This window comes from Sceloporus occidentalis, unplaced genomic scaffold (assembly GCF_023333645.1).
Source record: "Sceloporus occidentalis isolate IW3139 unplaced genomic scaffold, rSceOcc1.0.p SCAF_1, whole genome shotgun sequence".
NCBI classification, from domain to species: domain Eukaryota; kingdom Metazoa; phylum Chordata; class Lepidosauria; order Squamata; family Phrynosomatidae; genus Sceloporus; species Sceloporus occidentalis.
Genome location: NW_028316981.1, coordinates 66018541 through 66041301, shown reverse-complemented (window position 1 = coordinate 66041301; position 22761 = coordinate 66018541). Strand labels below are relative to the sequence as shown.

The 22761-nt window shown below is 40.3% G+C and overlaps 1 protein-coding gene across 2 annotated transcripts in view; it reads right to left on the bottom strand.

Moving 5' to 3' along the window:
- The window catches only part of LOC149321513 (transcription cofactor vestigial-like protein 4), a 144754-nt gene that overhangs the window by 63935 nt on the left and 58058 nt on the right, over positions 1-22761 (bottom strand). Inside the window, exon 1 of one of the 2 annotated variants that reach the window (XM_089523445.1) lies at positions 21476-22037. The exons of the other annotated variant lie outside the window; for it this stretch is intronic. Coding sequence (XP_089379571.1) covers positions 21476-21560 — 85 coding nt within the window. The 5' untranslated portion in view covers positions 21561-22037. Of the gene's footprint in view, positions 1-21475; positions 22038-22761 lie in introns of those variants that run through there. 2 annotated transcript variants of the gene reach the window in all.

Below are 22761 nucleotides of genomic sequence, written 5' to 3'. Positions count from 1 at the left end.
AGGGAAGTAATAGTGCCACTCTATTCTGCTCTGGTCAGGCCCCACCTGGAATATTGTGTCCAATTCTGGGCACCACAATTTAAAAAGGATGTTGAGAAACGGAAGCAGGTCCAAAGAAGGGCTACTAAAATGGTGAGGGGTCTGGAAAGCATGTCCTATGAGGAACGACTTAGGGAGCTGGGGCTGATTAACCTGGAGAAGGGAAGGTTAAGAGGTGATATGATAGCCCTGTTTAAATACTTGAAGGGATGTCATATTAAGGAGGGAGCTAGTTTGTTTTCTGCTGCTCCAGAGACTAGGACCCAGAGCAATGGATGCAAGGTACAGGAAAAGAGATTCCACCTCAACATTAGGAGGAACTTCCTGATAGTAAGGGCTGTTCGACAGTGGAACAAACTCCCTCGGAGAATAGTGGAGACTCCTTCCTTAGAGATCTTTAAACAGAGGCTGGATGGCCATCTGTTGGGGATGCTTTGATTGAGATTTCTTGCATGGCAGGGGGTTGGACTGGATGGCCTTTGTGGTCTCTTCCAACTCTATGATTCTATTGCAATGTGATACTGCTTTAACCGCCATGGCTCCATCCCATGGAATCCTTGGATTTCTAGATTGTTGTGGAACCAGAGCTCTCTGACAGAGAATAATAATAATAATGGCCCTGTACAGATGGGCCTTTTAGTACGTCCTGGTGATGTACTAGGGTTGCCCGGGAGCGTCCTTTTTAGATGCTCCCTAACCCTAGTACATCACCAGGACATCACAATGGGGACTGTCATTTTGATGTAACGGCTGCACCGCGTCCAAATGGCGCAGCGCAGCTGTCATGTCCTGGTGCCGCCACAGGGCGCTTGTGGCACCCTTTTAGCAGTGCCGAAACGGAGCTCCTTCCCAGAGGGCACCTTGTTTCCGCAGCAACTAGATTGCCACAGGAATGGTGCCAGGGGGAAGGGGCTGAGTGGCCCCTTTCTCCCCTGGCTGCAGCTCCCGGGGTGTCCTGGGGCATGAAGCCCCAAGGACATCCCTTTTCAGGACCAGGAAGGAGCGGCATTTTGCCGCTCCTCCCTAGTCCTGAAAAGCGCTGTATTGGGGCCTTTGGGCTGCTGCTGTGGCTGTCCTGGCCCCAATACGTGGCGCAAAGGGGCAGCTGCAGCCTGCCCCAAATTGGCGGTCTGTATCCCGCCAATAATAATAATATTTCTTACCCACCTCTCCTCATGGCCCGACACAATCATTACCTAAACACAATCATTACTTAAAACGCACATATTAAGCTCCATCTCTGCAGAATACAGTATTTATATTACAATACATAGGATAATAATTAAATATAAAATTTAAGACTAAATATCTCACAAAACTACAAAACCCACTATTCCACAGCATTGAGCCATGGCAGTTAAATCAATGTCAAACCGCATTAATCCTGTAGTATTGATGCATCTTGAGTCAGCACCCACCAACTTGCATTGAAATGGTTTTATGGAAGTTATCATTTAAAATCATTTTAACATGCCAGTAGATATTTAAGCAGAGGTTTGATGGGCAGTGCTGCTTTAGCTGAAATCTGTATTGTAGAAATTGCACGGAGTGGACAATTAGAGGATTTCTGAGGTCTTTTCCAACTCTTTGATTGTACTAGGTCCAAGCTCATGTAACAGAGAAAAATGCCTCTAGTTAGCAGTCACTTTCACGAGTTCTAAACGATGTGGAGTTTTAGACAAAAAGGAGAAAAAAAGATGATACAAATCAAAGCATTATCATTTCTGCAGTGGTAAAAGATTTGTATTATGGTTCCCCCTCCCCCATGTTGCAGCCTGGTGTCTAGACTCAAACAGTGAGAAGTTCTCTTTAACTCCAGCCTGTGGTTTCAGTGTGTTCAGCATGAAAACTGTGTATGTCAGCATTCTTCTAGCTGGCTCCATGTGATTTAACTTAAGCCAACCACAGAATGACTGTGATAGCTTTCTAAGATGCCACAGCATGCAAGCGAGGTGGGGTGGGGGAGGGGGACTGAACAGAAGCAATGCACACCAGATGTTAGCACAGAACATCTAAAATCATTTATCCAGATCTAGCATGCAAGGAAGAGTCTTCCTTCCATGCTATAAATATCTGTATCCAATCCAAGAAGCCAGGATACTTAAATTCAGTTTATATCATTCTTTTCTCTACAGAAGAGTGTCTGCTTTTCAAGGGGACAATTTTTCTGAAAATTATTTGCTTCCACCTACATGATATTAAACACACACAATTCAATTTCTAAGCCAAGAGAAGAGAAATAATTTTTGAAGGCCTGTAAAGTCACAGTAACCTAATTTCTTCTCCATGTGCCAATGTTTTCTTCTTGCCATAGCAGGTGGACTGCTACTCCATAAAACATATACTGAAATTACAGATATGGAGAACATCTGACCAATTCTCCATCCCTACAAAGGAAACACGGGAGTAAGACGTAATCATGAGCTGGAAACCCACTTGTTCCCAATCTGCTTTGCTTACAAACCTGCACATTATCTACTAATTTATCATGAAAAATCATTGTAGATTTAAATTGTGAAGAGCAGCTTCTGTAGTCTTCATGATAAATGTATTGCAGTCTTAGAAGGATGATTTATTCCATTTGTTTACTGAAATATTTCGATTGTGCTTTTTACTGGAAGATCTCAGAACTCAGTAGTATCAATGTGTATATATGTGTGTGCCTTCAAGTCTGCTGTCGACTTATGACAACCCCATGAATCTCATAGGGGTTTCTTAGACATGGAATACTCAGAGGTGGTTTTGCCAGTTCCTCCCTCACTCCAACATAAAACAGTTCTAACATTCTGAAACAATTCAACAAAATGAAAACAAAACCCCAACCAAACAGGATTTACTTCATCCTGTAGGCTATATTCAGAGGAAGCTAATGGCAAACCTCTGAATGTATCTTGCCAAGAAAACACTATAACAGAATTGCCGTAAGTCGCAGTTGACTTACAAACACATAACAAGTCCTAATTTTAGATGTGTTTCCCATTACATGTTTCCTGCTTCTACCTTACCAATAATAACCCAACTCATCGTCTACCTCTGAAGCAGTTAAATGACTGAGACTCATATGATACTTAACTACAATATGAATTTGATAAAGTGTTACAGGGCAGATACAACACTAGCATTCTTACAAGTCCAGCAGAGGTGAAATTACCATTTTTCAAATATATCCCTGACAAATTTCTAGCTTTAGGTATGTTTTATGAAAGGGCAAGAGATTATTACATTCCATCCTTTTCATCTCAAAAAAACAATATTGTGTTTACTACATGTCTGAATTCATAAAGAAGAACTACATTTAGAATATAAAAAGCTCAGTCTGGCAAGGCACTATTGTGTGAGAGTTAGGAAAGGGGTTGCCAAATACCATGAGTATTTGAATAGAATGGGGTTTGCTGTGATTTTTCTGTTAAAAACTATAATAAGTATCTGAAGCTATATATATTACAGGAATATAGAATTTTACTTTTCCCTCTAATTGTTGAAGACTTCTATAAATTTAAAAACTGCATAATCCCTAACACATGACTGTCCAAATTATTAACACACACAAAGAAATACAAACATAAACACAAACACCCTCCATGCATCTATTTAAAAAAGAAAAGAAAAATGGAGACAAAAATTGCCCTGGGATACTTGTTTTGTAACATACAATAAACTATTTTACTCTTTTTCAGCACACTGCATGGCTATAATCCAATAAAATAAAATGAAGTGGAATTTAATCAAACTTCCTCAAGATACTTCTTCAAAAGCATAAAAAACATTAAGCAGTTTTCTCAATCCATTAAAAGAGAGTGATAGCACATATGGACTTCATTCCTCAAGGGAAGGGGGATAGGGGAAAGACAATTAAATTCCAAAGTAAGGAATGGAATGAAAGGTTGGATTATCAAACAACCTCTTGGCATGCTGGCCTCTTCTTTATTGCCAAGAAAACTTACGGTAGGTTCTAATTAAAACACAGTATTATTTCTTTTCTTTTTTAAAAAAAACCCCACAACTTATTCTGCAGGTAATTCTACAAACTCATCTTCTAATAACATCACTAGCAGGTATTAAAATAAAAATAAGGTGATTTCCCCCCTTTTTTTATTGTCATTTTAACACTGAATGATGAAAAATCTGTGGCTGCCATTTGGACAGCCTTGAACCAAGTCAACAATTATGGATCAGTTAGAAGGGATGTTTCTCACAGTATTGTAGAATTGGAAAAGACCACAAGGGCCATCCAGTCCAACCCCCTGCCATGCAGGAATACTCAGTCAAGGTACTCCTGACAAATGGTAATCTAGACTTTGTTTAAAAACTTCCAAAAGAAGGAGACTCCACCACTCTCTGAGGCAGCATCTTCCATTATCAAACAGCTCTTACTGTCAGGAAGTTCCTCCTAATGTTGAAGTGGGATCTCCTTCCCTGTAGCTTGTTCCATTGTTCCCGGTCCTATTCTGCACTACAACGAGTTAGAAGAGGCAGCTTGGCATTGCTCTTGTTCCTATCTAGCATCACCAATTGTGTAACATACAAAAGTGCAATTTATACCATACTACCAGAACAACTAAAACAAGGATGAAGTAGTTTTCCAGCAGGCAGGATCACTCTACCATTCACAAGGCAGTCATCTCAGCAGATGCTCAAGCAGCAGCAAGGTATAAGACAAGGGTGGGCAACTATGGGGGGCTTGGGGGTTAAATTACCCCCTTCAAGAGATCTTGGAGGGGCACTCCACCATTAAAACATCATTTTTACCTCAAATATTTGCAAACACCCTCTAGGGGCAGTGGGGGGGCATGTTAGATTCCCTCACCACATCATTTTTGCCCTGAAAAAAACATTTTTTTTCAAAACAGGAAGTTGTTGTTTGTTGTTGTGTATCTTCAAGTTGTTTCTGACTTATAGCAACTCTAAGGTGAACCTATTATGGGCTTTTCTCATTATTTGTTCAGAGGAGGTTTGCCACTGCCCTCCCCTGAGTTTCAGGCCATCTGACTTCCCCAAGATCACCTGGGGGTTTCATGACCAAGATGGGAGTCAAACCCTGGTTTCCAGACTCAAACCACTACACCACATGTGGTTTATTTCATTTTTCAAAAGGCCTCTTGTGTGCCTAAAATGGCCCAGGAGAGCAAAATGTGGTAAACATGCCCCCAATGTCCTATAGAGGGAATTTTGGGCAACAAAATGCTTTTTTTATTATTCCTGTGGGGCTTTGAGTGCCACAAGAATGATCGGCGGGGGGGGGGGTGTTACATGCAACCCCCAAGCCACACTGTGCCCATCCCTGAAGTAGACGCAGAGAGCTGTGTGCTGTCCCCCTGCTAGAGTTGAAGAAAACATCAGCCAATCCATCTTATTCTCTGCATCACATTGTTGACTCATGTTCACTGTTCAATACAACTGTGCACTAAAGTTACTATCATCCAAGCTGTTGAATTCCCCATCAGCATGTGCAGATGCAAGAGCTGGACAGTAAAGAACACAGACAGAAAGAAAATTAACTCGTTTGAGATGTGGTGCTGGAGAAGAGTACTGAGGATTCCATGGACAGCCAAAAAGACAAAACAAATGGTTCCTGGAACAGATCAAGTCTGAAATACTCCTAGAAGCCAAGATGACCAAATTGAGAATGTCATACTTTGACCCCATAATGAGAAGGCAAGGATCACTAGAAAAAATAATAATGTTAGGAAGGTGTGGAAGATGGCTGGATTCACTCAGGGAGGTCGTGGGCATGAATTTGAAGGACTTAAGCAGAGCATTGGAGGATAGAGGGGCTTGGAGATGTCTCATCCACAGGATAGTCATGAGTTGAGATTGACTTGGGAACAGCTAACAACAACATTAATCCAATGAAGTTGAATTAAATCAGACATGTAACTTTCATTTTTAAATTAATCTTTATTAGTAGTATAACTACTTACAATAATATATGAAAACTTTTACATAATATTCCACATATATATGATATATCACATTATATCCCATTCTTTAGTACTTTATCTAAATTTAATTCATATTTCTTTTCACCATATACTTTTCATAATTACACAAAGGTATAATACCATTAATTATATCACTAATTCATTTTTCAATTCTTTTCTCTCTCTTTTTTTTCATTTCCCCCTCTTCTCACAAGTGCTCCCCATCACCAGAGCCTAGTATCTTCTTAGTACTCTACCCTCCAAAATTGTAACTCTTCTTCTGGGGGTAAAACACCTCCTTCTTTTGCTAAAGCTTTTTGTACAAATATTTTCCATATTGCTTCAAAATCATTTCTCTTCTTTATTCCGTTTTTTTACTTTAATTCCACATTTTTGTGGTTTTTTTGGGCTATGTGGCCATGTTCTAGAAGAGTTTCTTCCTGACCTTTCGCCAGCATCTGTGGTTCACATTAATTCCACAAAAAACTATGAATGCCGGCCATGAAAGCCTTCGACTTCACATTAATTCCACAAGTTAACTTATCATTAATTGCTATTTGCCATATCTCTTTATACCAATCTTGTATTTGTAGATTTCCCTGATCTTTCCACTTTTTTGCTATCATTTATCTTGCCGCTGTTAATAAATTTGTAATTAAATTCTTTATAGCCTAGGTACAATTAATCTTGTCATATAAATAATAATAATGCTATCTTTCAACTAAATTCAAGATCAATTTCTATTATTTCTTAGATATGTAACTATCAATGAAGTGTCAATATAAAGTTGTATTTTGTGGCAAATGACAGACCTACTGAGTCAACTGACAGAGCCACTGAATAATTGGAACCTACACAAATGTTGACTTTACTAGTTTGTAATTGATTCAGTAGGTCTACTTCATTAGAGAGTAACAACTGGATTCAGGCAACTGAACTTGGGTGTATAACATGATTGCAACCATGATCTTGGTGTGTACGTGACTGTAACCACGATCTTGATTCTCTCTAAACAAAACATCCAACAAGGTCCATGTAATAACTTATCAATTATCTCTCAAATGTATTGGCTTGCAGTGAATGGGGAAAGAAAACAAAGGGTCTCTGTGTCATGTAATCATTCTATGCTAATATTCAGCAATACAGGCTGCATGTACAGGCAAAGGGTGGCAGGTGTTGTAAAATTAAATGAGCAGAACATCCCTTAATTCCACAACAATATGTTAAGAACAAGAAAAAACAAGGGTGGAGGTTTCAGCAAAATGTAAAGCAAAACATGCCTTTCTTCACAAAAACTTGTCATAAGTGCTTTCTTGGCATTATCTGTGAAGACTTGTAACCTTCTCTGAATCTTGGGAAATCATTTGCTTGGCCATTTAGCCCAGTTTTTTGCAAGCCAGAAGTAAACGTTCCATCTATATTGATCATTAACAAAATATTAAAGAGCAGCCACTGGCATGCAAAGCAGATCATTTGCCAATATACATAAAGCAATATGGCTTTTGAATTCATCCTTCAGTTGCCACATAATGGAGACTTATTTAAGCTCACTGTTGCTTTGCACAAGGCATAATAAAACACATTGTTTGCACTTAGTGGGGGTGTAAGGAAGCTTTATCAGATGTCACACAAACTTCTTTAATTTGCATACAAAGATGCTAAGCACTGTTAACAAATTAGACTTGAAAGTTAACCAGTCACAACCCTTTAAGCAAATTGCTTATTAATGCCCAACTGAACTTTGCAAAGCAGTTCCATGGCTCTGCTTCTGATACAGCCTCGCTGTACACCAGCCTTCTTTCGAAGACAGAGACAAAAACCGTTTGCCTTCCACCACACTGCCAAACATTAGTTGCAGCCAACTCATGCTTCATTGTTACAGGAAGTAAGTGAAGTAGTTATGTAATATGCATCTAAGTAATGTAAGCTGTCATGCATAAATGGGAGAAAAAATAGTGGTCTTGGACTTCACATATGGATCCAATTTCCTTTGTTATAAAATCCAGTCTTCTAGACTGTCCATATAAGATGTAGTAGAAATAAGACTATTCTGAGTCTCATACATGCCTAAAGGGAATTCTCTGCAACTTATTAAATTTCTTCTTTCTTGCTCAAGTTATACTCACAAGAATGCTGCAATACAAAAATTTGGATGAAGGAACAAGAAAATAAAATCCACCTTCGCCACAGAGGTATCTGCACACTTCTGGGATATAGCCTGACTTTATATAAACACACATACATACACTCAAATTGAACATATACAGAATGCAGTTTCTAGTCAGATGAAAACGCCATCAATCCAATTTACCCAGAATATGTCACATTTACCATGAACCCCTCCACACTACAAAATTACAGCACTTTGATTCTACTTCAACTTCCATGATCTATCCTATGGAATCCTGGGACCGGCAGTTTAGGGGAGGGCTATTTACAATTCTAAGCCAGAGAATTCCAGTGTCTCACCACATTATAAACTCAAGGATTTCACAGAATGTGGCCATGACAGTTAAAATAAAATCATAGTGTTATAACTGTGTAGTGTGAAAGGGCCTCTGAGCCTTTATTTTTCATAGATACAAAGAACATAACTCTCACACTATTGTTGTTGTTAACTGCCCTTGAGTTGTCTTTAATTCATGTCAATCCTTTGAATGAGACCTATTCAGACCCCCTGACCTCAATTTTCTCCTCAGGTTATGCAGGCCTATGCCTGTGTTATCCCTGATCAAGTCTAACCATCTGACATGTGGTCTTCTTCTCTTTCCACTGCTTTCCACCTTTCCTAGCATCACTGCTTTTTCTAATGATTAATTTTTCCTTATGATGTGCCCAACGTATGACAGCCTCAATTTAGTCTTCCTGGCTTCCAAGAATAGTTCAGGTGTGATCTGTTATAGGAACCATTTGTTTGTCTTCTTGGCCACCCACGGTATCCTCAACACTCTTCTCCAGCGCCACGTCTCAAATAAATTGATTTTTTTTCTATTGGCTTTTTTCACTGTCCAGCTCACATTCATACATTGTGATGGGGAAGGCAATGGCTTGGATTATCCCCATTTTAGTGTTCCGTCTTTACATTTTATGACCCTGTCTGCTTCTTTCATAGCTGCCCTTCACAATCCTAGTCCTAGTTGGGGGCATAAATTGGGGGCATACTTATCAAATTTGCAGATGACACCAAATTAGGAGTAGTAGTAAATATCCCAGAGGATAGGATCAAAATTCAAAATGACCTTAATAGATTAGAAAGCTGGGCCAAAGCTAACAAAATGAATTTCAACATGGAGAAATGTAAGGTACTGCACTTAGGGCGGAAAAATGAAATGCACAGATATAGGATGGGGGACACCTGGTTGAATGAAACTACATGTGAAAGGGATCTAGGACTCCAAGTAGACCACAAATTGAACATGAGTCAACAGTGTGATGCATCAACGAAAAAGGCCAATGCAATTTTAGGTTGCATCAATAAAAATATAGTGTCTAGATCAAGGGAAGTAATAGTGCCATTCTATTCTGCTTTAGTCAGGCCCCACCTGGAATAATACTGTGTCCAGGCACCACAATTTAAGGGGTGATATGATAGCTCTGTTTAAATATTTGAAGGGATGTCATATTAAGGAGGGAGCTAGCTTGTTTTCAGCTGCTCCAGAGAATAGGACCCGGAACAATGGATGCAAGCTACAGGAAAAGAGATTCCACCTCAACGTTAGGAGGAACTTCCTGACAGTAAGGGCTGTTCGACAGTAGAACACACTCCCTCGGAGTGTAGTGGAGTCTCCTTCCCTGTAGGTCTTTAAACAGAGCCTGGATGGCCATCTGTTGGGTATGCTCTGATTGAGATTTCCTGCATGCCATGGGATTGGACTGGATGGCCCTTGTGGTCTCTTCCAACTCTACGATTCTATGATTCTAGTGTTCTTCTGATTTCTTGACTGCTGATCAACATCTGAATCAAGATATGGGAATGTGGTGGCTTAGTGATTAAGATGCCAATTCTGATGATCAGAAGATCAGAAGGTTGGCAGTTCGAGGCCCAAATGTTGCATGATGGGGTCACTAGTCCCAGCTTCTGCCAACCTAGCAGTTCAAAAATATGCAAATGCAAGTAGATAGATAGGTACCACTTCTCAGTGGGAAGGTAACAACATTCGGTGCAGTCATGCTGGCCACTTGACCACCAGAGCAGTCCTTGGTCAATGCTGGCTGTTCAACTTAGAAACTGAAATGAGCACTGCCCCCTACAGTCAGTAACGACTAGACATTCGTGTCAAGGGACTATCTTTACCTTTATTTCAATTGTCTAGTTTTCTAGCATGAATTCTTGTAGATCGTCCATGATCATTATTTTTTTGCTTTTTAATGTTCAGCATTGATCCAACGATGGCACTTCTCTCCTTGACTTTATTCAGTAATTGTTCCAGGTCTTTGTTTCTGCTAGTAGTATTGTGTCAGACCATAGCCTAGTTTAAAGTACAGTTTACAAAAAGAGCTCAGAAAGATGTAGGGATCAGCACTAGGCAAACATACCAACTAGAAAAAACAGAACATTACACATAGACTTAATCAATCCTTGTTGAAGCCACCAAGATCACACTACAGTAATTTAAACAACATTGTCTTCAGCCTTAATACAGAAGATTTGGTTTGCATGCAAAACTTTAATTGAGCATTGCTGGGCCACACTTTCCAGCAACAGCTTATGTGCTGAAATACAACTAAATCTAAAAACCACAAAAGAATTATCTTTATTAGCCAATGAAAGTGCACAAAATGCATCATGCAAGCTTTCAAAAATTCACTGGTTTCTTCATTGGGCAAATATATTGAAAACCATTTGTTGTTGTTGTTGCTATTGTTAACTGCTCTCAAGTTGATGTTGATCCATGGTGACCCTGTACATATCTCCAAGACACCCTGTCCTCCATTGCTCTGCTTAGTTCCTGTAAATTCATACCTCTTTAACATGTCCATGTTGCATGTGACCTTCTCTTTCTACTCCCCTCCACCTTTCCTAGTCATTATTGTTTTCTCCAATAAGTCATCCTTTCTCACAATGTGCTCAAAGTATGAAAGCCTCAGTTTAGTCTTCCTGGCTTCCAGGGAGATTTCTGACTTGATCTGCTCTAGAAGCCATTTATTTGTCTTTTTTGGCTGTCCATGGACCCTCAGCACTCTTCCCCAGCACCACATCTCAAATGCATTGATTTTCTACCTATCCGCTTTCTTCACTGTCCAGCTCTCACATACATGGTAATAGGGAACACAATGGCCTAACTTTTATTCTAACTTTTGCACCCTGTTGTATATTTTTACATTTTAGGATCTTTTCTAGTTCTTTCATAGCTGCCCTTGAGAGAAGAAAAGGTAAACTGTTAGTCACAGGCCTATATTTTGTCTGAGAAGTTACTTTTATTGTCAGTTACGATGGTCTGGAGGGATGTCAATGCAGGCAGAGGCCACCTCCTTTCCTGGCAGGGTGACCAGGTGTCCTCCTTTTCCAGGACATATCCTATATATCCTTCTGTCCAGGAGGAATTTCAAAATGTTCTCCATTTGGACCATGACTAAGAAGCATAAATTTACATTAGTGTTTTTAGCTTTTATTTTGTAATGTTCTACATTTTTCTTGAATGTTGTACATTTTGAGGTGCCTTGCCCTTCTTTGCGGTTATGACATCACTCAGATGTCAAAGGGCAATAATAGACAGGTAATAAAATTCTATTAGCAACAGAACATTAACTTCCCTTGAGATTCAAATTGCCCTTGTCCTGTGAGAACTGGCCCTTTCAGAGAAAACTGAATTTCTCAAGAACTCTCTGCACATCTGGAAAAACATTTAAGTACTCAGTAGGTAAAAGCTGCCAACTGTACTCCAAATAAAAGAGTTCAACCTTTCTTAGAGGTTCTGAAGATACCCAAACAGAGCTTGGGCCTTTAGAGAATTACTTCAATATGGAAGTCCTGCTCACTAGAATACACATTAGCTCCTTGCATGCACCAGCTAAACCAGAGTCCATGTATTAACACTTGTCATTCTTGACAGATACTAGTACAAAATATAACTGTACAAAAACAGTCCTTGTGCTTTCATATTGGGACAGTAATGTAGAAGTAGCAGCCTCGTCAAACTAAAAGGGAATTCCTGGTACTATACCTATCTTGAGTTCAATTCTAAGAAGCATTTCTCCCAGGACTTCTCATTCATCATGAGACCTAGGAAATGGCACACCAAAAGCTGCTTTGGAGCCTTCTTATTATATGGAATACCCTTATTCTATGTGTGCTTTCTGATGCCAAAATAGCATCCAATGTTTAAGCAAACAAGTATTTAAGAAACAATAGCCAATATGACAATAACAGAGGGGTTTTTTCCCTTCAATTTTGAGGCATCCACATCAAATTAAGAGCAAAAAATATGCTACATTATTTGGAAAGTAATTACTACAGTTCCCGCCCCCCCTCCCAACACACACATACAAATATGTCTCAGATTTTTGTGGGTTTTTTGGGCTATGTGGCCATGTTCTGGAAGAGTTTATTTCTGACATTTCATCAGCAGTTGCCTGAGGCCTTGTCATTCAACAACAGATCAACACAGAGATTAACATGTAAATCACTTCCTCTCAACCAAGCGTCACACAATATATATATATATATATATCCCATTAACTTCCATGCAGCATTCTCTGAAGATGCCAATCACAGATGTTGGGAAAACATCAGGAATAAACTCTTCCAGAACACAGCCACATAGCCTGAAAACCCCACAAAAACTGTGGATGCCAGCTGTGAAAGCCTTCGGCTTCACATGTCTCAGATTTCTTTTTGTTAATTCCATACAGTGTTTACTACTGTCTTTCTACAGTACTGTGCTGTCTTATAAAATGTAGACTATTAAATATCTATGAACTAGTATCTAAGTCAGTTCCAAGTCAGAAATGTCTGCTCTCTGAACCAAAAGTGGTTGAATCAATTTCACTTTCTGTAAGGCAGCCCCACAATGCCCTGGGAGAGTTGGCAGGTACAGTCAATCCAATGAATTAGATGGATGTATTTGTTTTTTACCATTATGTGCAGCACTAAATCGCCATTTTATGTCAAGTGTATTTAGATGAGTAGCTATCTTTTCACACCTTACACACACACACACACACACACACACACACACACACACACACACACACACTTTAAATAATAAGTGATCCCATCTATTCAACTCTCACCTTCTCCCCTGGTGCTTTGGAAAAAATTCTCCCAGCCTCCTTTATCTTCCTTTCTTTCTTAGTCCATCCTGTCCGTTCAGATTGCAGCTCAGATTGTCTAATATTCCCTTCCTCAACTTTATCAGGGTAAGATCTCAGCCAAGGCTTTCAGTCAATATAACACTGAGGCAGTAAAACAAAACTGTGTCTTGCAGATTTCCTTGACTTGAATCTGCAGCCTAGAGTTTCCTCTTCTCTAGCTTTTCTTGAAAGGAAAGTCTAATTCTGGCAGAAATCTAATCCTAAATTGACAATTCTAATTTTTCCTGTTTCATCCTTCCCCTTACTGGGCCTCAAGTTCATGATACAATGGATGAAGATAGCAAGGCTACCTCTGGCTTTGAAATCAATGACTTGGAATTTACCTGATGTTCAGTGTGGTTAGATCCTACATCCCAGTGTGTGTGTGTACACTTGCTGATTTATGACAACCCCATGAATTTCATAATTTTTTTAAAATAAAGAATACGCAGAGATGGTTTGTCACTGCTTTCCTCTAAAATATAGCTTACAGCACCTTGTAATGGCTTTGTAGTCACTCTTCCAAGTGCTAACCAGGCCAGACCCTTCTTTGAGGGTGAGCAGAGCAGCAGGAAAATTGAGCTGATACTGATTTTTACAAAAGCAGGTGAAAGCCCTGCCGTCCACACAGCCAGTTCCGAGGTGCAGCTAAACACCCATGACATCAAGCTGCATCACAGTTATTTTTTTCTGCGTCCCCACCATGCATGTGCACCACTGCACAAACACACCACCTGTAACCCCCAATTACCTCCTCCTCCTGCATAGCTGCATCCCATTGGAAACACTGTGTGACTGACCACACAGTCTCATGTGCAATACACTGCCTGTTCGGTGCATTGGTGCACCCAGTGACACACTAGCAAAGCCCATTCATGGGTGCCCCCCTTCCCCTCTTGCCCCCTGGACTGTCCGGTTTGTGTATGTGGTAATTACATCCACTGCATTATTGGCAACTTGCCATGTTTGTCATACTTTCATGTTATTGCTTTCCTGCATTCCCACACTTGCGTTATTTATATGCACATGTGATGATGTGCATTTTCTGCATTGAGGCAGAATAGCAGAGCTTCTTTTTGCTCCAGTTTTAAGCCCTGGTGTGTGGGTCAGTTTCCACTCAGTTTTGCATCATACATCTTCTAAATAGCTTGGCTTTAAGTTGGTTTGAAGCTACTTTATTTTGCCAGTACCCCTTAGCTTCCAAGATCAGTTACGACACAGTACCTACAGGATATTTTTGCACCCTTGCATCTCTTTTTGCATGCGTATGTGCCATCAGGTCATTGGCTGGCTTATGGGGAGCCCATTAATTTCACAAGGTTTTCTTAAAAAAGGAATACTTAGGAGGTGGTTTTGCTGGTTCCTTCCCTGAAATGTAGCCAATCACCTGGTATTTGTTGGTGGTCTCCCATCCAAGTACAAACCAATGCTGATCCTGCTTAGCTTCCAAGATCTGACAAGATCTGGGGCCTTTAGGGTATTTAGGCAAGTCATTCTTTTAGTGTAGCAGAAAGAACCCAAGATTGGAGCAATAAATGTTCACCATCTGTCAATCAGTGGCTGGAGAATCTCTATATGTGCATGTACATGCATTTTACAGACAACAAATCTGATCTCTTCTTTTTGGTGGACACACAGTTCTGTGTTAATGTATATGTCTAAGGTGTGGCTATATGTTACGTACACTACCGTTCGTTTGTTTCTCTCCTTTTTCTTTTGTATTTTTTGTAGAAGAAAAAGAGTATTTTTCTGTTCCCTTTTTGTTGTTTATAACTTCACTTTGCTTGAATAAACCTTCTGATCCATTTCCAAATTCTGTTTTCACACAAACATGACAACATGCTCAAATCACAATGCTTCCTGTTAAGGACACAGAGGCAGTGCTTCCTGTTAAGCAAAATACATTTCTCCTCCACAGGAAACTTCCATTATTTCTATCAACAAGACCACAAGGTTATCAGTATTATTTTTTCAGTGGTGTTGCGGAAATGTGATGCACACCTCAGTTCCAGAGTTAAGAACCAAGTTTAAGACTAAGCAGACAATATTTGGAGTGAAATGCCTCAGAAGGGGAGACAAAAAAATCACAGCCATACGTAAGGAAGAAAATGAGTTGTTTTTTAAAAGCTCCTTAAGGAAAATATTATCTGCATTTTTAGTCATATACAAAATGATGCATCATATTCCATTTTCCCCCTAATTATTTTAGAAGCAAATAGAACAAGTCAAACAGGTGAGATGGAAGTGAAAACACAAAGGTAGTAATATACCATCAAAATTATTATTTCTGATTAATTGGAGATTGAATTACAACTTCATATTTATATAGGGAATTTCAGATTTATTGTGTTATTACTGTACTTGAATAACTTTCTTCTTGTCAGGCCAATTGCATGTTAATAACCCAGAATAACTGGCAGATTATTCTTAATGGGAAGGAATGCTTGGAAGACATCTGAAAAGAAAAACCCATCAACTCTTAGAGAAGGTGACAGGCCCCATTCTCCTCCAACTTGTAAGGGCAGCAAAATGATAAAGGGTGTGTGAGAAAGGAGAATTTAGAACAAAGACAAAGAAGCAAAAGCAAAGAACTCATATACAGGCATTTATTATTTAACAAAGTCTCTGACAAAGATGCTTCTTTTTACAAAGTCATTTTATGCCTTCCTGGGGCTTCTTTTCCTCCCTGTCCTCTGTATAGCTTGAGTATTTTTTTTTTTTTAATAGCAACATCAGTACTGGGAAGATGGTGGAGGAAGGTTAGAGACACACAAGTTTCTGGTGTCAAATTGCAGCAGTGTTCCTATAATAAACAATACAGTCAAGTAAAATTTGAGCTAAGAAAGTATGTGATTCTGCTCTAGTTGGTCTTATTGTAGCAGCATGTGCCTGCCTACAACCAGCAAAGTAAACATTATCCCTTACTGAGCATGCATGAACAGGAAAACAGAGAGAAGTGTAGAAAGCAGTTAGGTCTGTCTCACCAACTATTGCCAGCATATTAAAAAAAAGCAAATATATGTGTGTCGGCCCAGAGGTGGAGGGGGGGCATCTTGGCCTCAGAGAAACAAAAGAGGAGACAGTATCTGCTGAACTTAATCTCCTCCCCCACTGTCATGCCCTCTTCTTTATGTCCTGTCTTTTTTAGATTGCAAGCCTGAGGACAGGGAACTGTCAAATTAACAATTTGTAAACCACTCTGAGAGCCTTTTTGGCTGAAGAGTAAAATTTAAATACTCTAAATAAATAAATGATCTATAAATTTGGTCATCTATGTGGAACTCATAAGAAAAATGGAGGCTGTTGAAAGACCCAAAAAAAAAAAAAAATCCCCTGGATGCATTTTGGAAGAAACTTTGAAGTGGTTTCTAGAAAGTTTTAAACACTTTTGCTTACCTCTGCAAGGCTTACCTGACCTGCCTGTTTCGTTTCACATGTACATATTGTTAGTCTGGGATGAAAAACGATCTGTTGAACAGTTCTATTTTGTAGCGAAGGAACCTATCCCTATTCTTTCCATGTTATTTCTACCTCTGGCATCAAATTTTTTGTTAAAGAAGTAATACCCAGAAACACATCTACTCTGTTAACTGAGTTGTAGTTGGATGTAAATGGGAAAGTGCTTCTGGATGTATATATCTCTCCTCCCACATCCTTCCTCTGGGAGATCTTCTGCCTGTGAAGTAGGAGATCTACTCTAGTAGAAGAATACAGATTAATTATACCCTACCTATCTATCAGCATCCAAACCGAGAGAGGCAGGGTGGTGTGGAAATTTAACTACGACTCTGGAGACCAGGGGTTGAATCCCTGCTCAGCTAATGAAACCCACTGAGTGACCTTGGGCAAGTCACACAGCCTCAGAGGAAGGCAAAGGCAAACCCCCTCTGAACAAATCTTGCCAAGGAAACCCCACAATGGGTCACCTTAGGGTCGTCATAAGTCAAAAATGGCTTGGAGCATCTCCAGTGCTCATTTTTAAGGTAATCCAAGCCTACGTAGCAACTGCCCCTGGAACCTCTCACCACTTGGGGGAAGACTATAACAAACACTATGCTGGATCAGACCCCAGGCCCACTAGTCCATCATACTGTTCACACTCTGGCCAAGTGGATAACCATAGGAAATACACAAGCAGGATGTGAGTGCAACAGCACCCTAGCACATGTATATTCCCTCTTGTATACAATATCCATTGTGACTGGTACTCACTGACAGTCATAACTCTCCATCTATTTGTCCAATTGGCTTTTAGAGCTTTCTAATTTGGCAGCCATCAATACATCTTGCAGCAGCAAATACCAGAGTTTAACTATGCACAGTGAAAAGCGCTTCCTCTTATGTGTCCTGTCCTGAACTTCCCACCTCTTTGCTTCAGCAGCTGATCCTGAGTTCTAGCATTGTAACAGAGAGCAAAGAGGTGAAGTGAGGCAGCCATCAAATTACTCACTTCCGTAGCACTTTTTAAGGTGCAATGCAGCATGAATATGTCCTCAGCACTACCTCCTCTTGCATAGCTCTCACTGACTTGAAAATGGCTGATGAGGAGACATTCAAATAGATTGCATGCATAATTAACAACACTCTACAGTCTGTGTGCAATCCAGATAAAAATCAATGGGAATTAGTCACACAACTAAGGCCAGAAATCCTACTGAAATCTTGTGATGAACCCGAAGAACTTTACTAGACTTGTGTTCCCACAACAAACTCTATGAATATTAATCTCACTTTACAGGTAGGAACTGAAGCAGAAGCACAGAAATTTACCCAAAGCCATGTAGCAAGTTTCTTTCCTGGATCTTTGCTTGAACCAACATCTTTAGTGAGATGTGGTCCAGTTTTAGGCATTTATGCAATTTTAAACTGTGTACATTTAATATTCATAAGCAACCTTGGAGTGCCAGTGCGGTTTAGTGGTTTGAGTGTTTGAATATGACTGTGAAGATCAGGGTTTTATTCCTGCCCACTGGGTGACCTTGGTGAGTCACACACTCTCAGCCCCAGAAAACCCCATGATTGGTTCACCTTAGGGTCACCAGAACTTGAAAATGGCTTGAAGGCACACAACAACAAGCAACATAGGGAATTAATCCCAATAATACATCCCAACCTCCCCCCACACACACCATGTATGACATAGTAAACACTGAGGCTTACACTACCACCAACATTGACCTCTATGTAGAAATATTATTCTTTTAAAACTTATTCCAAAAAGAAGTGTCTTCAGCCAATGCCACCTTGATTTCCCCAGAATGCTTCTGGGTTCCAACATAGGCCCAAAAGCATCCTGGGGAAATCAGGATATTGGCAGATACAGCTGCCTTGCTTAACACTTCTCTTTGAAGTGTCAGTCTCCCCATCACTGCATGCTACAACTTTCCTCCCTACTCCATTAAACTCACATGGAAGCCAAAAGGTGACATGCGAGAAGGGGCAGGATTGAAAACTGATGTATACTGAACTACCGAAAGATAAGTGTATGCCCTTCAATTGCATTTTGATAACATAAGAAGAGTCATGCTGGTTTGGACCAAAGGCTTGTTTAGTCAAGCATAATATTCACACAGTGGCCAACCAGAAGTCTATGGGAAAACAGTTGTACCATGCAAAGAATATTATGGTATTCTGTTCATGAACTAGTCCAGTAAGAAGATGGTCAAATTGTCTGCAATGCCTTAAAAACGCATCTCTATCTACATAGCTGTACTGGGGAGATGAGGGATAGGCACACCCACACAGATGGATGAAAATTGAAGGGAAGACCAAGCCAGATAAATGGTTGAGCAATCCAGCACCTGAAATGTAAAATAGGGGAATACTCATCCAACATGCCATTTTGAAGAGGGAAGCATAAAATAATGTGGATAGGAAGAAGTAAGAGTATTCTCACTGGTCATCATTCATCAATTAACCACTATCCTGTAACTACAAAACGATTTCCTCTACGTAGACTGAAGTTTACGAAAGCTCATGCTACCAACTTCTTTCTTTCGGTTAGTCTCAAAGGTGGTACAAGATCTCTCTACATAATTCCTGTATGGCAATCAATTATACAATCAGAAGTGATGGGATGGGGAGAAATCACATTTTCTCATATCAACATTAAAGTGCTGGGAAATGTTAACTGCAGTAAAGGAAAAGAGATCTGGATTCCTACTTCAAATGAACAACGCCTGAAATAATGCTTAGAAATGAAGGTTGTTTGGAAAGTTGCTTAAGAGCTCAACCCTAAAATTTAAGGTCATGCCCAAATGAACAGAGTAGTCAGATATGTGAGGAGGTTCACTTCTTGAAAGCTCTCATGCTTTATAAATGCATAAATATATTCCTTGCAAGAAAGATTATCTGATGTAAAATTATGTTTGGCTCTTCTAGATTTCTCCATTGCTCTGATTTCTAATTACAATTATTCTACCTGGTAAAAGAAGCATCCTGGGAAGAATCAGAGCAGATCCAATTCTGGAAAAAATATTAACAGTAAGTCAGGAGTAAATGTTTATATTCCTCTGTAAAAGTTTCTGTATTCTTGTACACAGTTTATAAATCTCTTTCAATAAGAACACCATTACAGGCACTGAAGAGCATTGTAAGTGATTATATACTAAGTGCTTTGTGTGTTGGACTAGGACCCTGAAGACCAGGCTTCAAATCTCCTTGGGCAAGCCTTTCTGATTCCTATTCTGTCTTTCAATTCATACATGCTTAACTGCAGCATTAAAAACTAATAAATACTAAAAGGCAGCATATTATAGGTTCAGTACAACAAAAACACTTTTTAAAAAGGACCGGTCTACTACTAGCAAACCTAAAAGCAGCAAAATTTGAAGGGGGATAAAAGGAGGGAAACCTGTTGAAAAATCTCTGAAGACATTCAGAGTAATATCTGCCACAGTCACATTGATTTATATCATTTTCTACTTCTCTGTCACACTTTCAGATTTATAAACAATTCCTTCTAATATCTGCTCCTTAGAAACAAGGGGCTGACACCCCTCAGACTAACTAGCTGGGAATACAGAATCAACAGCCTCCGGGTTACATTGAAAATACAGGCCTTGCGAGTCTCCTAACATGTTTCTAAATGGAAACACCTCATTTATTTGTTCTTTTCTCTAACCACAGCAGATTTACATTTAGGTTTGCTTGACCATCACAGAAAAACAGAGTCTCGACAATCATGGGGGAAAAATGCCAGCCAAAAATTGAGGGTAAGGAGAGAGATTTGTGCAATGTTTGTGTGTGTGGCAACAGAAAAACAGCCGCACTGCCAAGCAGAATTAGCTCAGGGGTGCCTTTCTTTCTTAAGCCAAGCCATTACAGCTTCTTTGAACTGCACGTACATAAAGCTCCAACAGCTAAAAAAGCAGCAAAAGTTCTACCATATCTCACTGCCAGGATTAGTAAAATAAATAAATAGATAAATAAATGAAGGGGGTGGGTGGGGGAAATGCTCCTGCAAAATGTGAATAGTTGGAACAAACAGCTCTATGTCAGCAAAGCACAAACATGGGGGTGGGAAGGAAGAGGCGAGAGAAGCCACCCAGAAGATGACCATAAAGTTGTGTTTTCTTGCAGCTGTGTAGTCCTTTCTGCTAGGGGGAGAAAGAGAGAGTCTGGAGGGAGGAGATGTGGGAGTGAGGAGGGGAAGAGAAGGGGAGGCAGCCCTCTGTGTCAGAGCTTTCTCAGAGCTGTACAGGAAATGAGAAGTCAAACAAAGGGCCACTCTGTATTCTGCAGCACAGACACCCTTCAATCCCTGGAGCAAAGTAGTAAAAACTCTTTATGGATGCCCTAAAAACTGCCACCAGCCTCAGACAAAACAACCACACGTCACCCCATGATTCAGCCATTGTCACCATTTGTCTGCCCTCCACGACAACATAGAAAGTGAAGCATGTTGGAGCTAATGGGCATTTTCCACATAACACCTCCCAGCAGAAAAGTGTTAAACAAAACTCCCTCTCACACAACCAGGTTACCTTTGTAAGCTCTTCCCACACCAAAATACACCCTTTCTCCTGTCTCAGAATGTCACAATGTTTCAAGGAGGGAGGGGAACCTTTCCAAGCTAAAAGATCAAATACTGTTGCAAAATCCCAACTGTAACACAAAGGAAACAAAATAAGCCAAATACTGTCAAAAGTCGAACACAGGAGAGACAGCCCACTTGAACTTACAAAGGCGTAACATTACAGTGCACTATGAATTTGAGTTACCTTCGTATTGGCGAAGAATGCCAATGTTGTTGTTCATCTTGTCCAAGTACTGATAGTTCAACAGGTCCATCTTCATAAATAGCATTTAGTGGGCTAGCAAAGAAGACCAGCTTGCTTGCTTTTCGCCCCTCCAAAACCAAAACAAGCACGCAGGCAAAGGCGGCTGCTTGAGTAGCTCCTGGCTCTTTTCCGACTTCCACAAGCTCAAGGCCCAGCCTCCGACTAAGCAAAACAAAGTATATTTTTTAAAAAGGGGAGAATCTGGAGGGGAAAGTGGGGGAGGGAGGAAGAAATCCCCTTCCTCTTGAACTAGAGACAGAGAGTCTGAAGTATATTGTGTCCCCAGATCCTGTTGAAACTGCTCCTAGGTCTCCCTCCAGATTGGTGAGGAGGAGGGGGAAGAGCACTGAAAACTTCCTAGGACAAAGACATGCTCCTTCTTCTGCTCACAGCCTGCTGCAAGTTAACTGCACTGACATGCAGGCTATGCTTGGTATGACTCCTATGTAAACTAGCTTCCTCTTCCTAGCAGACAGAGAGAGAGGACTGAGCATGCTCCCTGAATCCCTGGAGCTCTTCAAATGTCAGGGATATTTTCTGCACAAGATCAGGCTCTCCAAATGCACAGAGTGTTTGAAAGCAAGGCCCAGGAGGAGGAGGAGTTGCTGAAGAAAGCAGCCAAGGGGCCATGTCAGATTCTGCCCTTGCAGGAAGCAGAGCTCCCAAGGCAGAGCTGGGAAAGGGGCAGAAAAAAGAAGGGAGTAGGAAGGAGCAGCCCTTGGTAAAACATTAGCCACAGAGTCAGATAACTTTTCTTTCTTCCCTTTTTTTCCTGGAAGGGGTTTTTTCTTTTAGTCCACCCCGCCCCCATTGCTCTATTTTACTTTAGGGTTTTTTTTACTGTTTGAAAGGGCAGATTAATCTGCCTTCATCATGATTACACATTGTTAATCAAAAGTAGCATTAACAATTAATATTAAAGGATTAATATTTGAGGCCATTTGTGTTTTTTTTAAAGCAAGAAAGCATTATCACTAGATTTTTGTTCCTTTCCCCCTCAGATACACACACACACACACACACACACACACACGCGCGTGTGTGTGTGTGTATCCGGGAAGGAAGGGAGGGAGAGATAGCTAGATAGCTAGATAGACAGACAGACAGACAGACACATAGGCAGGCAGATAGATATTGAGAGCCAGCATGGTGTAGTGGTTTGAGTGTTGGACTAGGACTCTGGGAGACCAGGGTTTGACTCCCAGCTCAGCCATTGAAAGGCACTG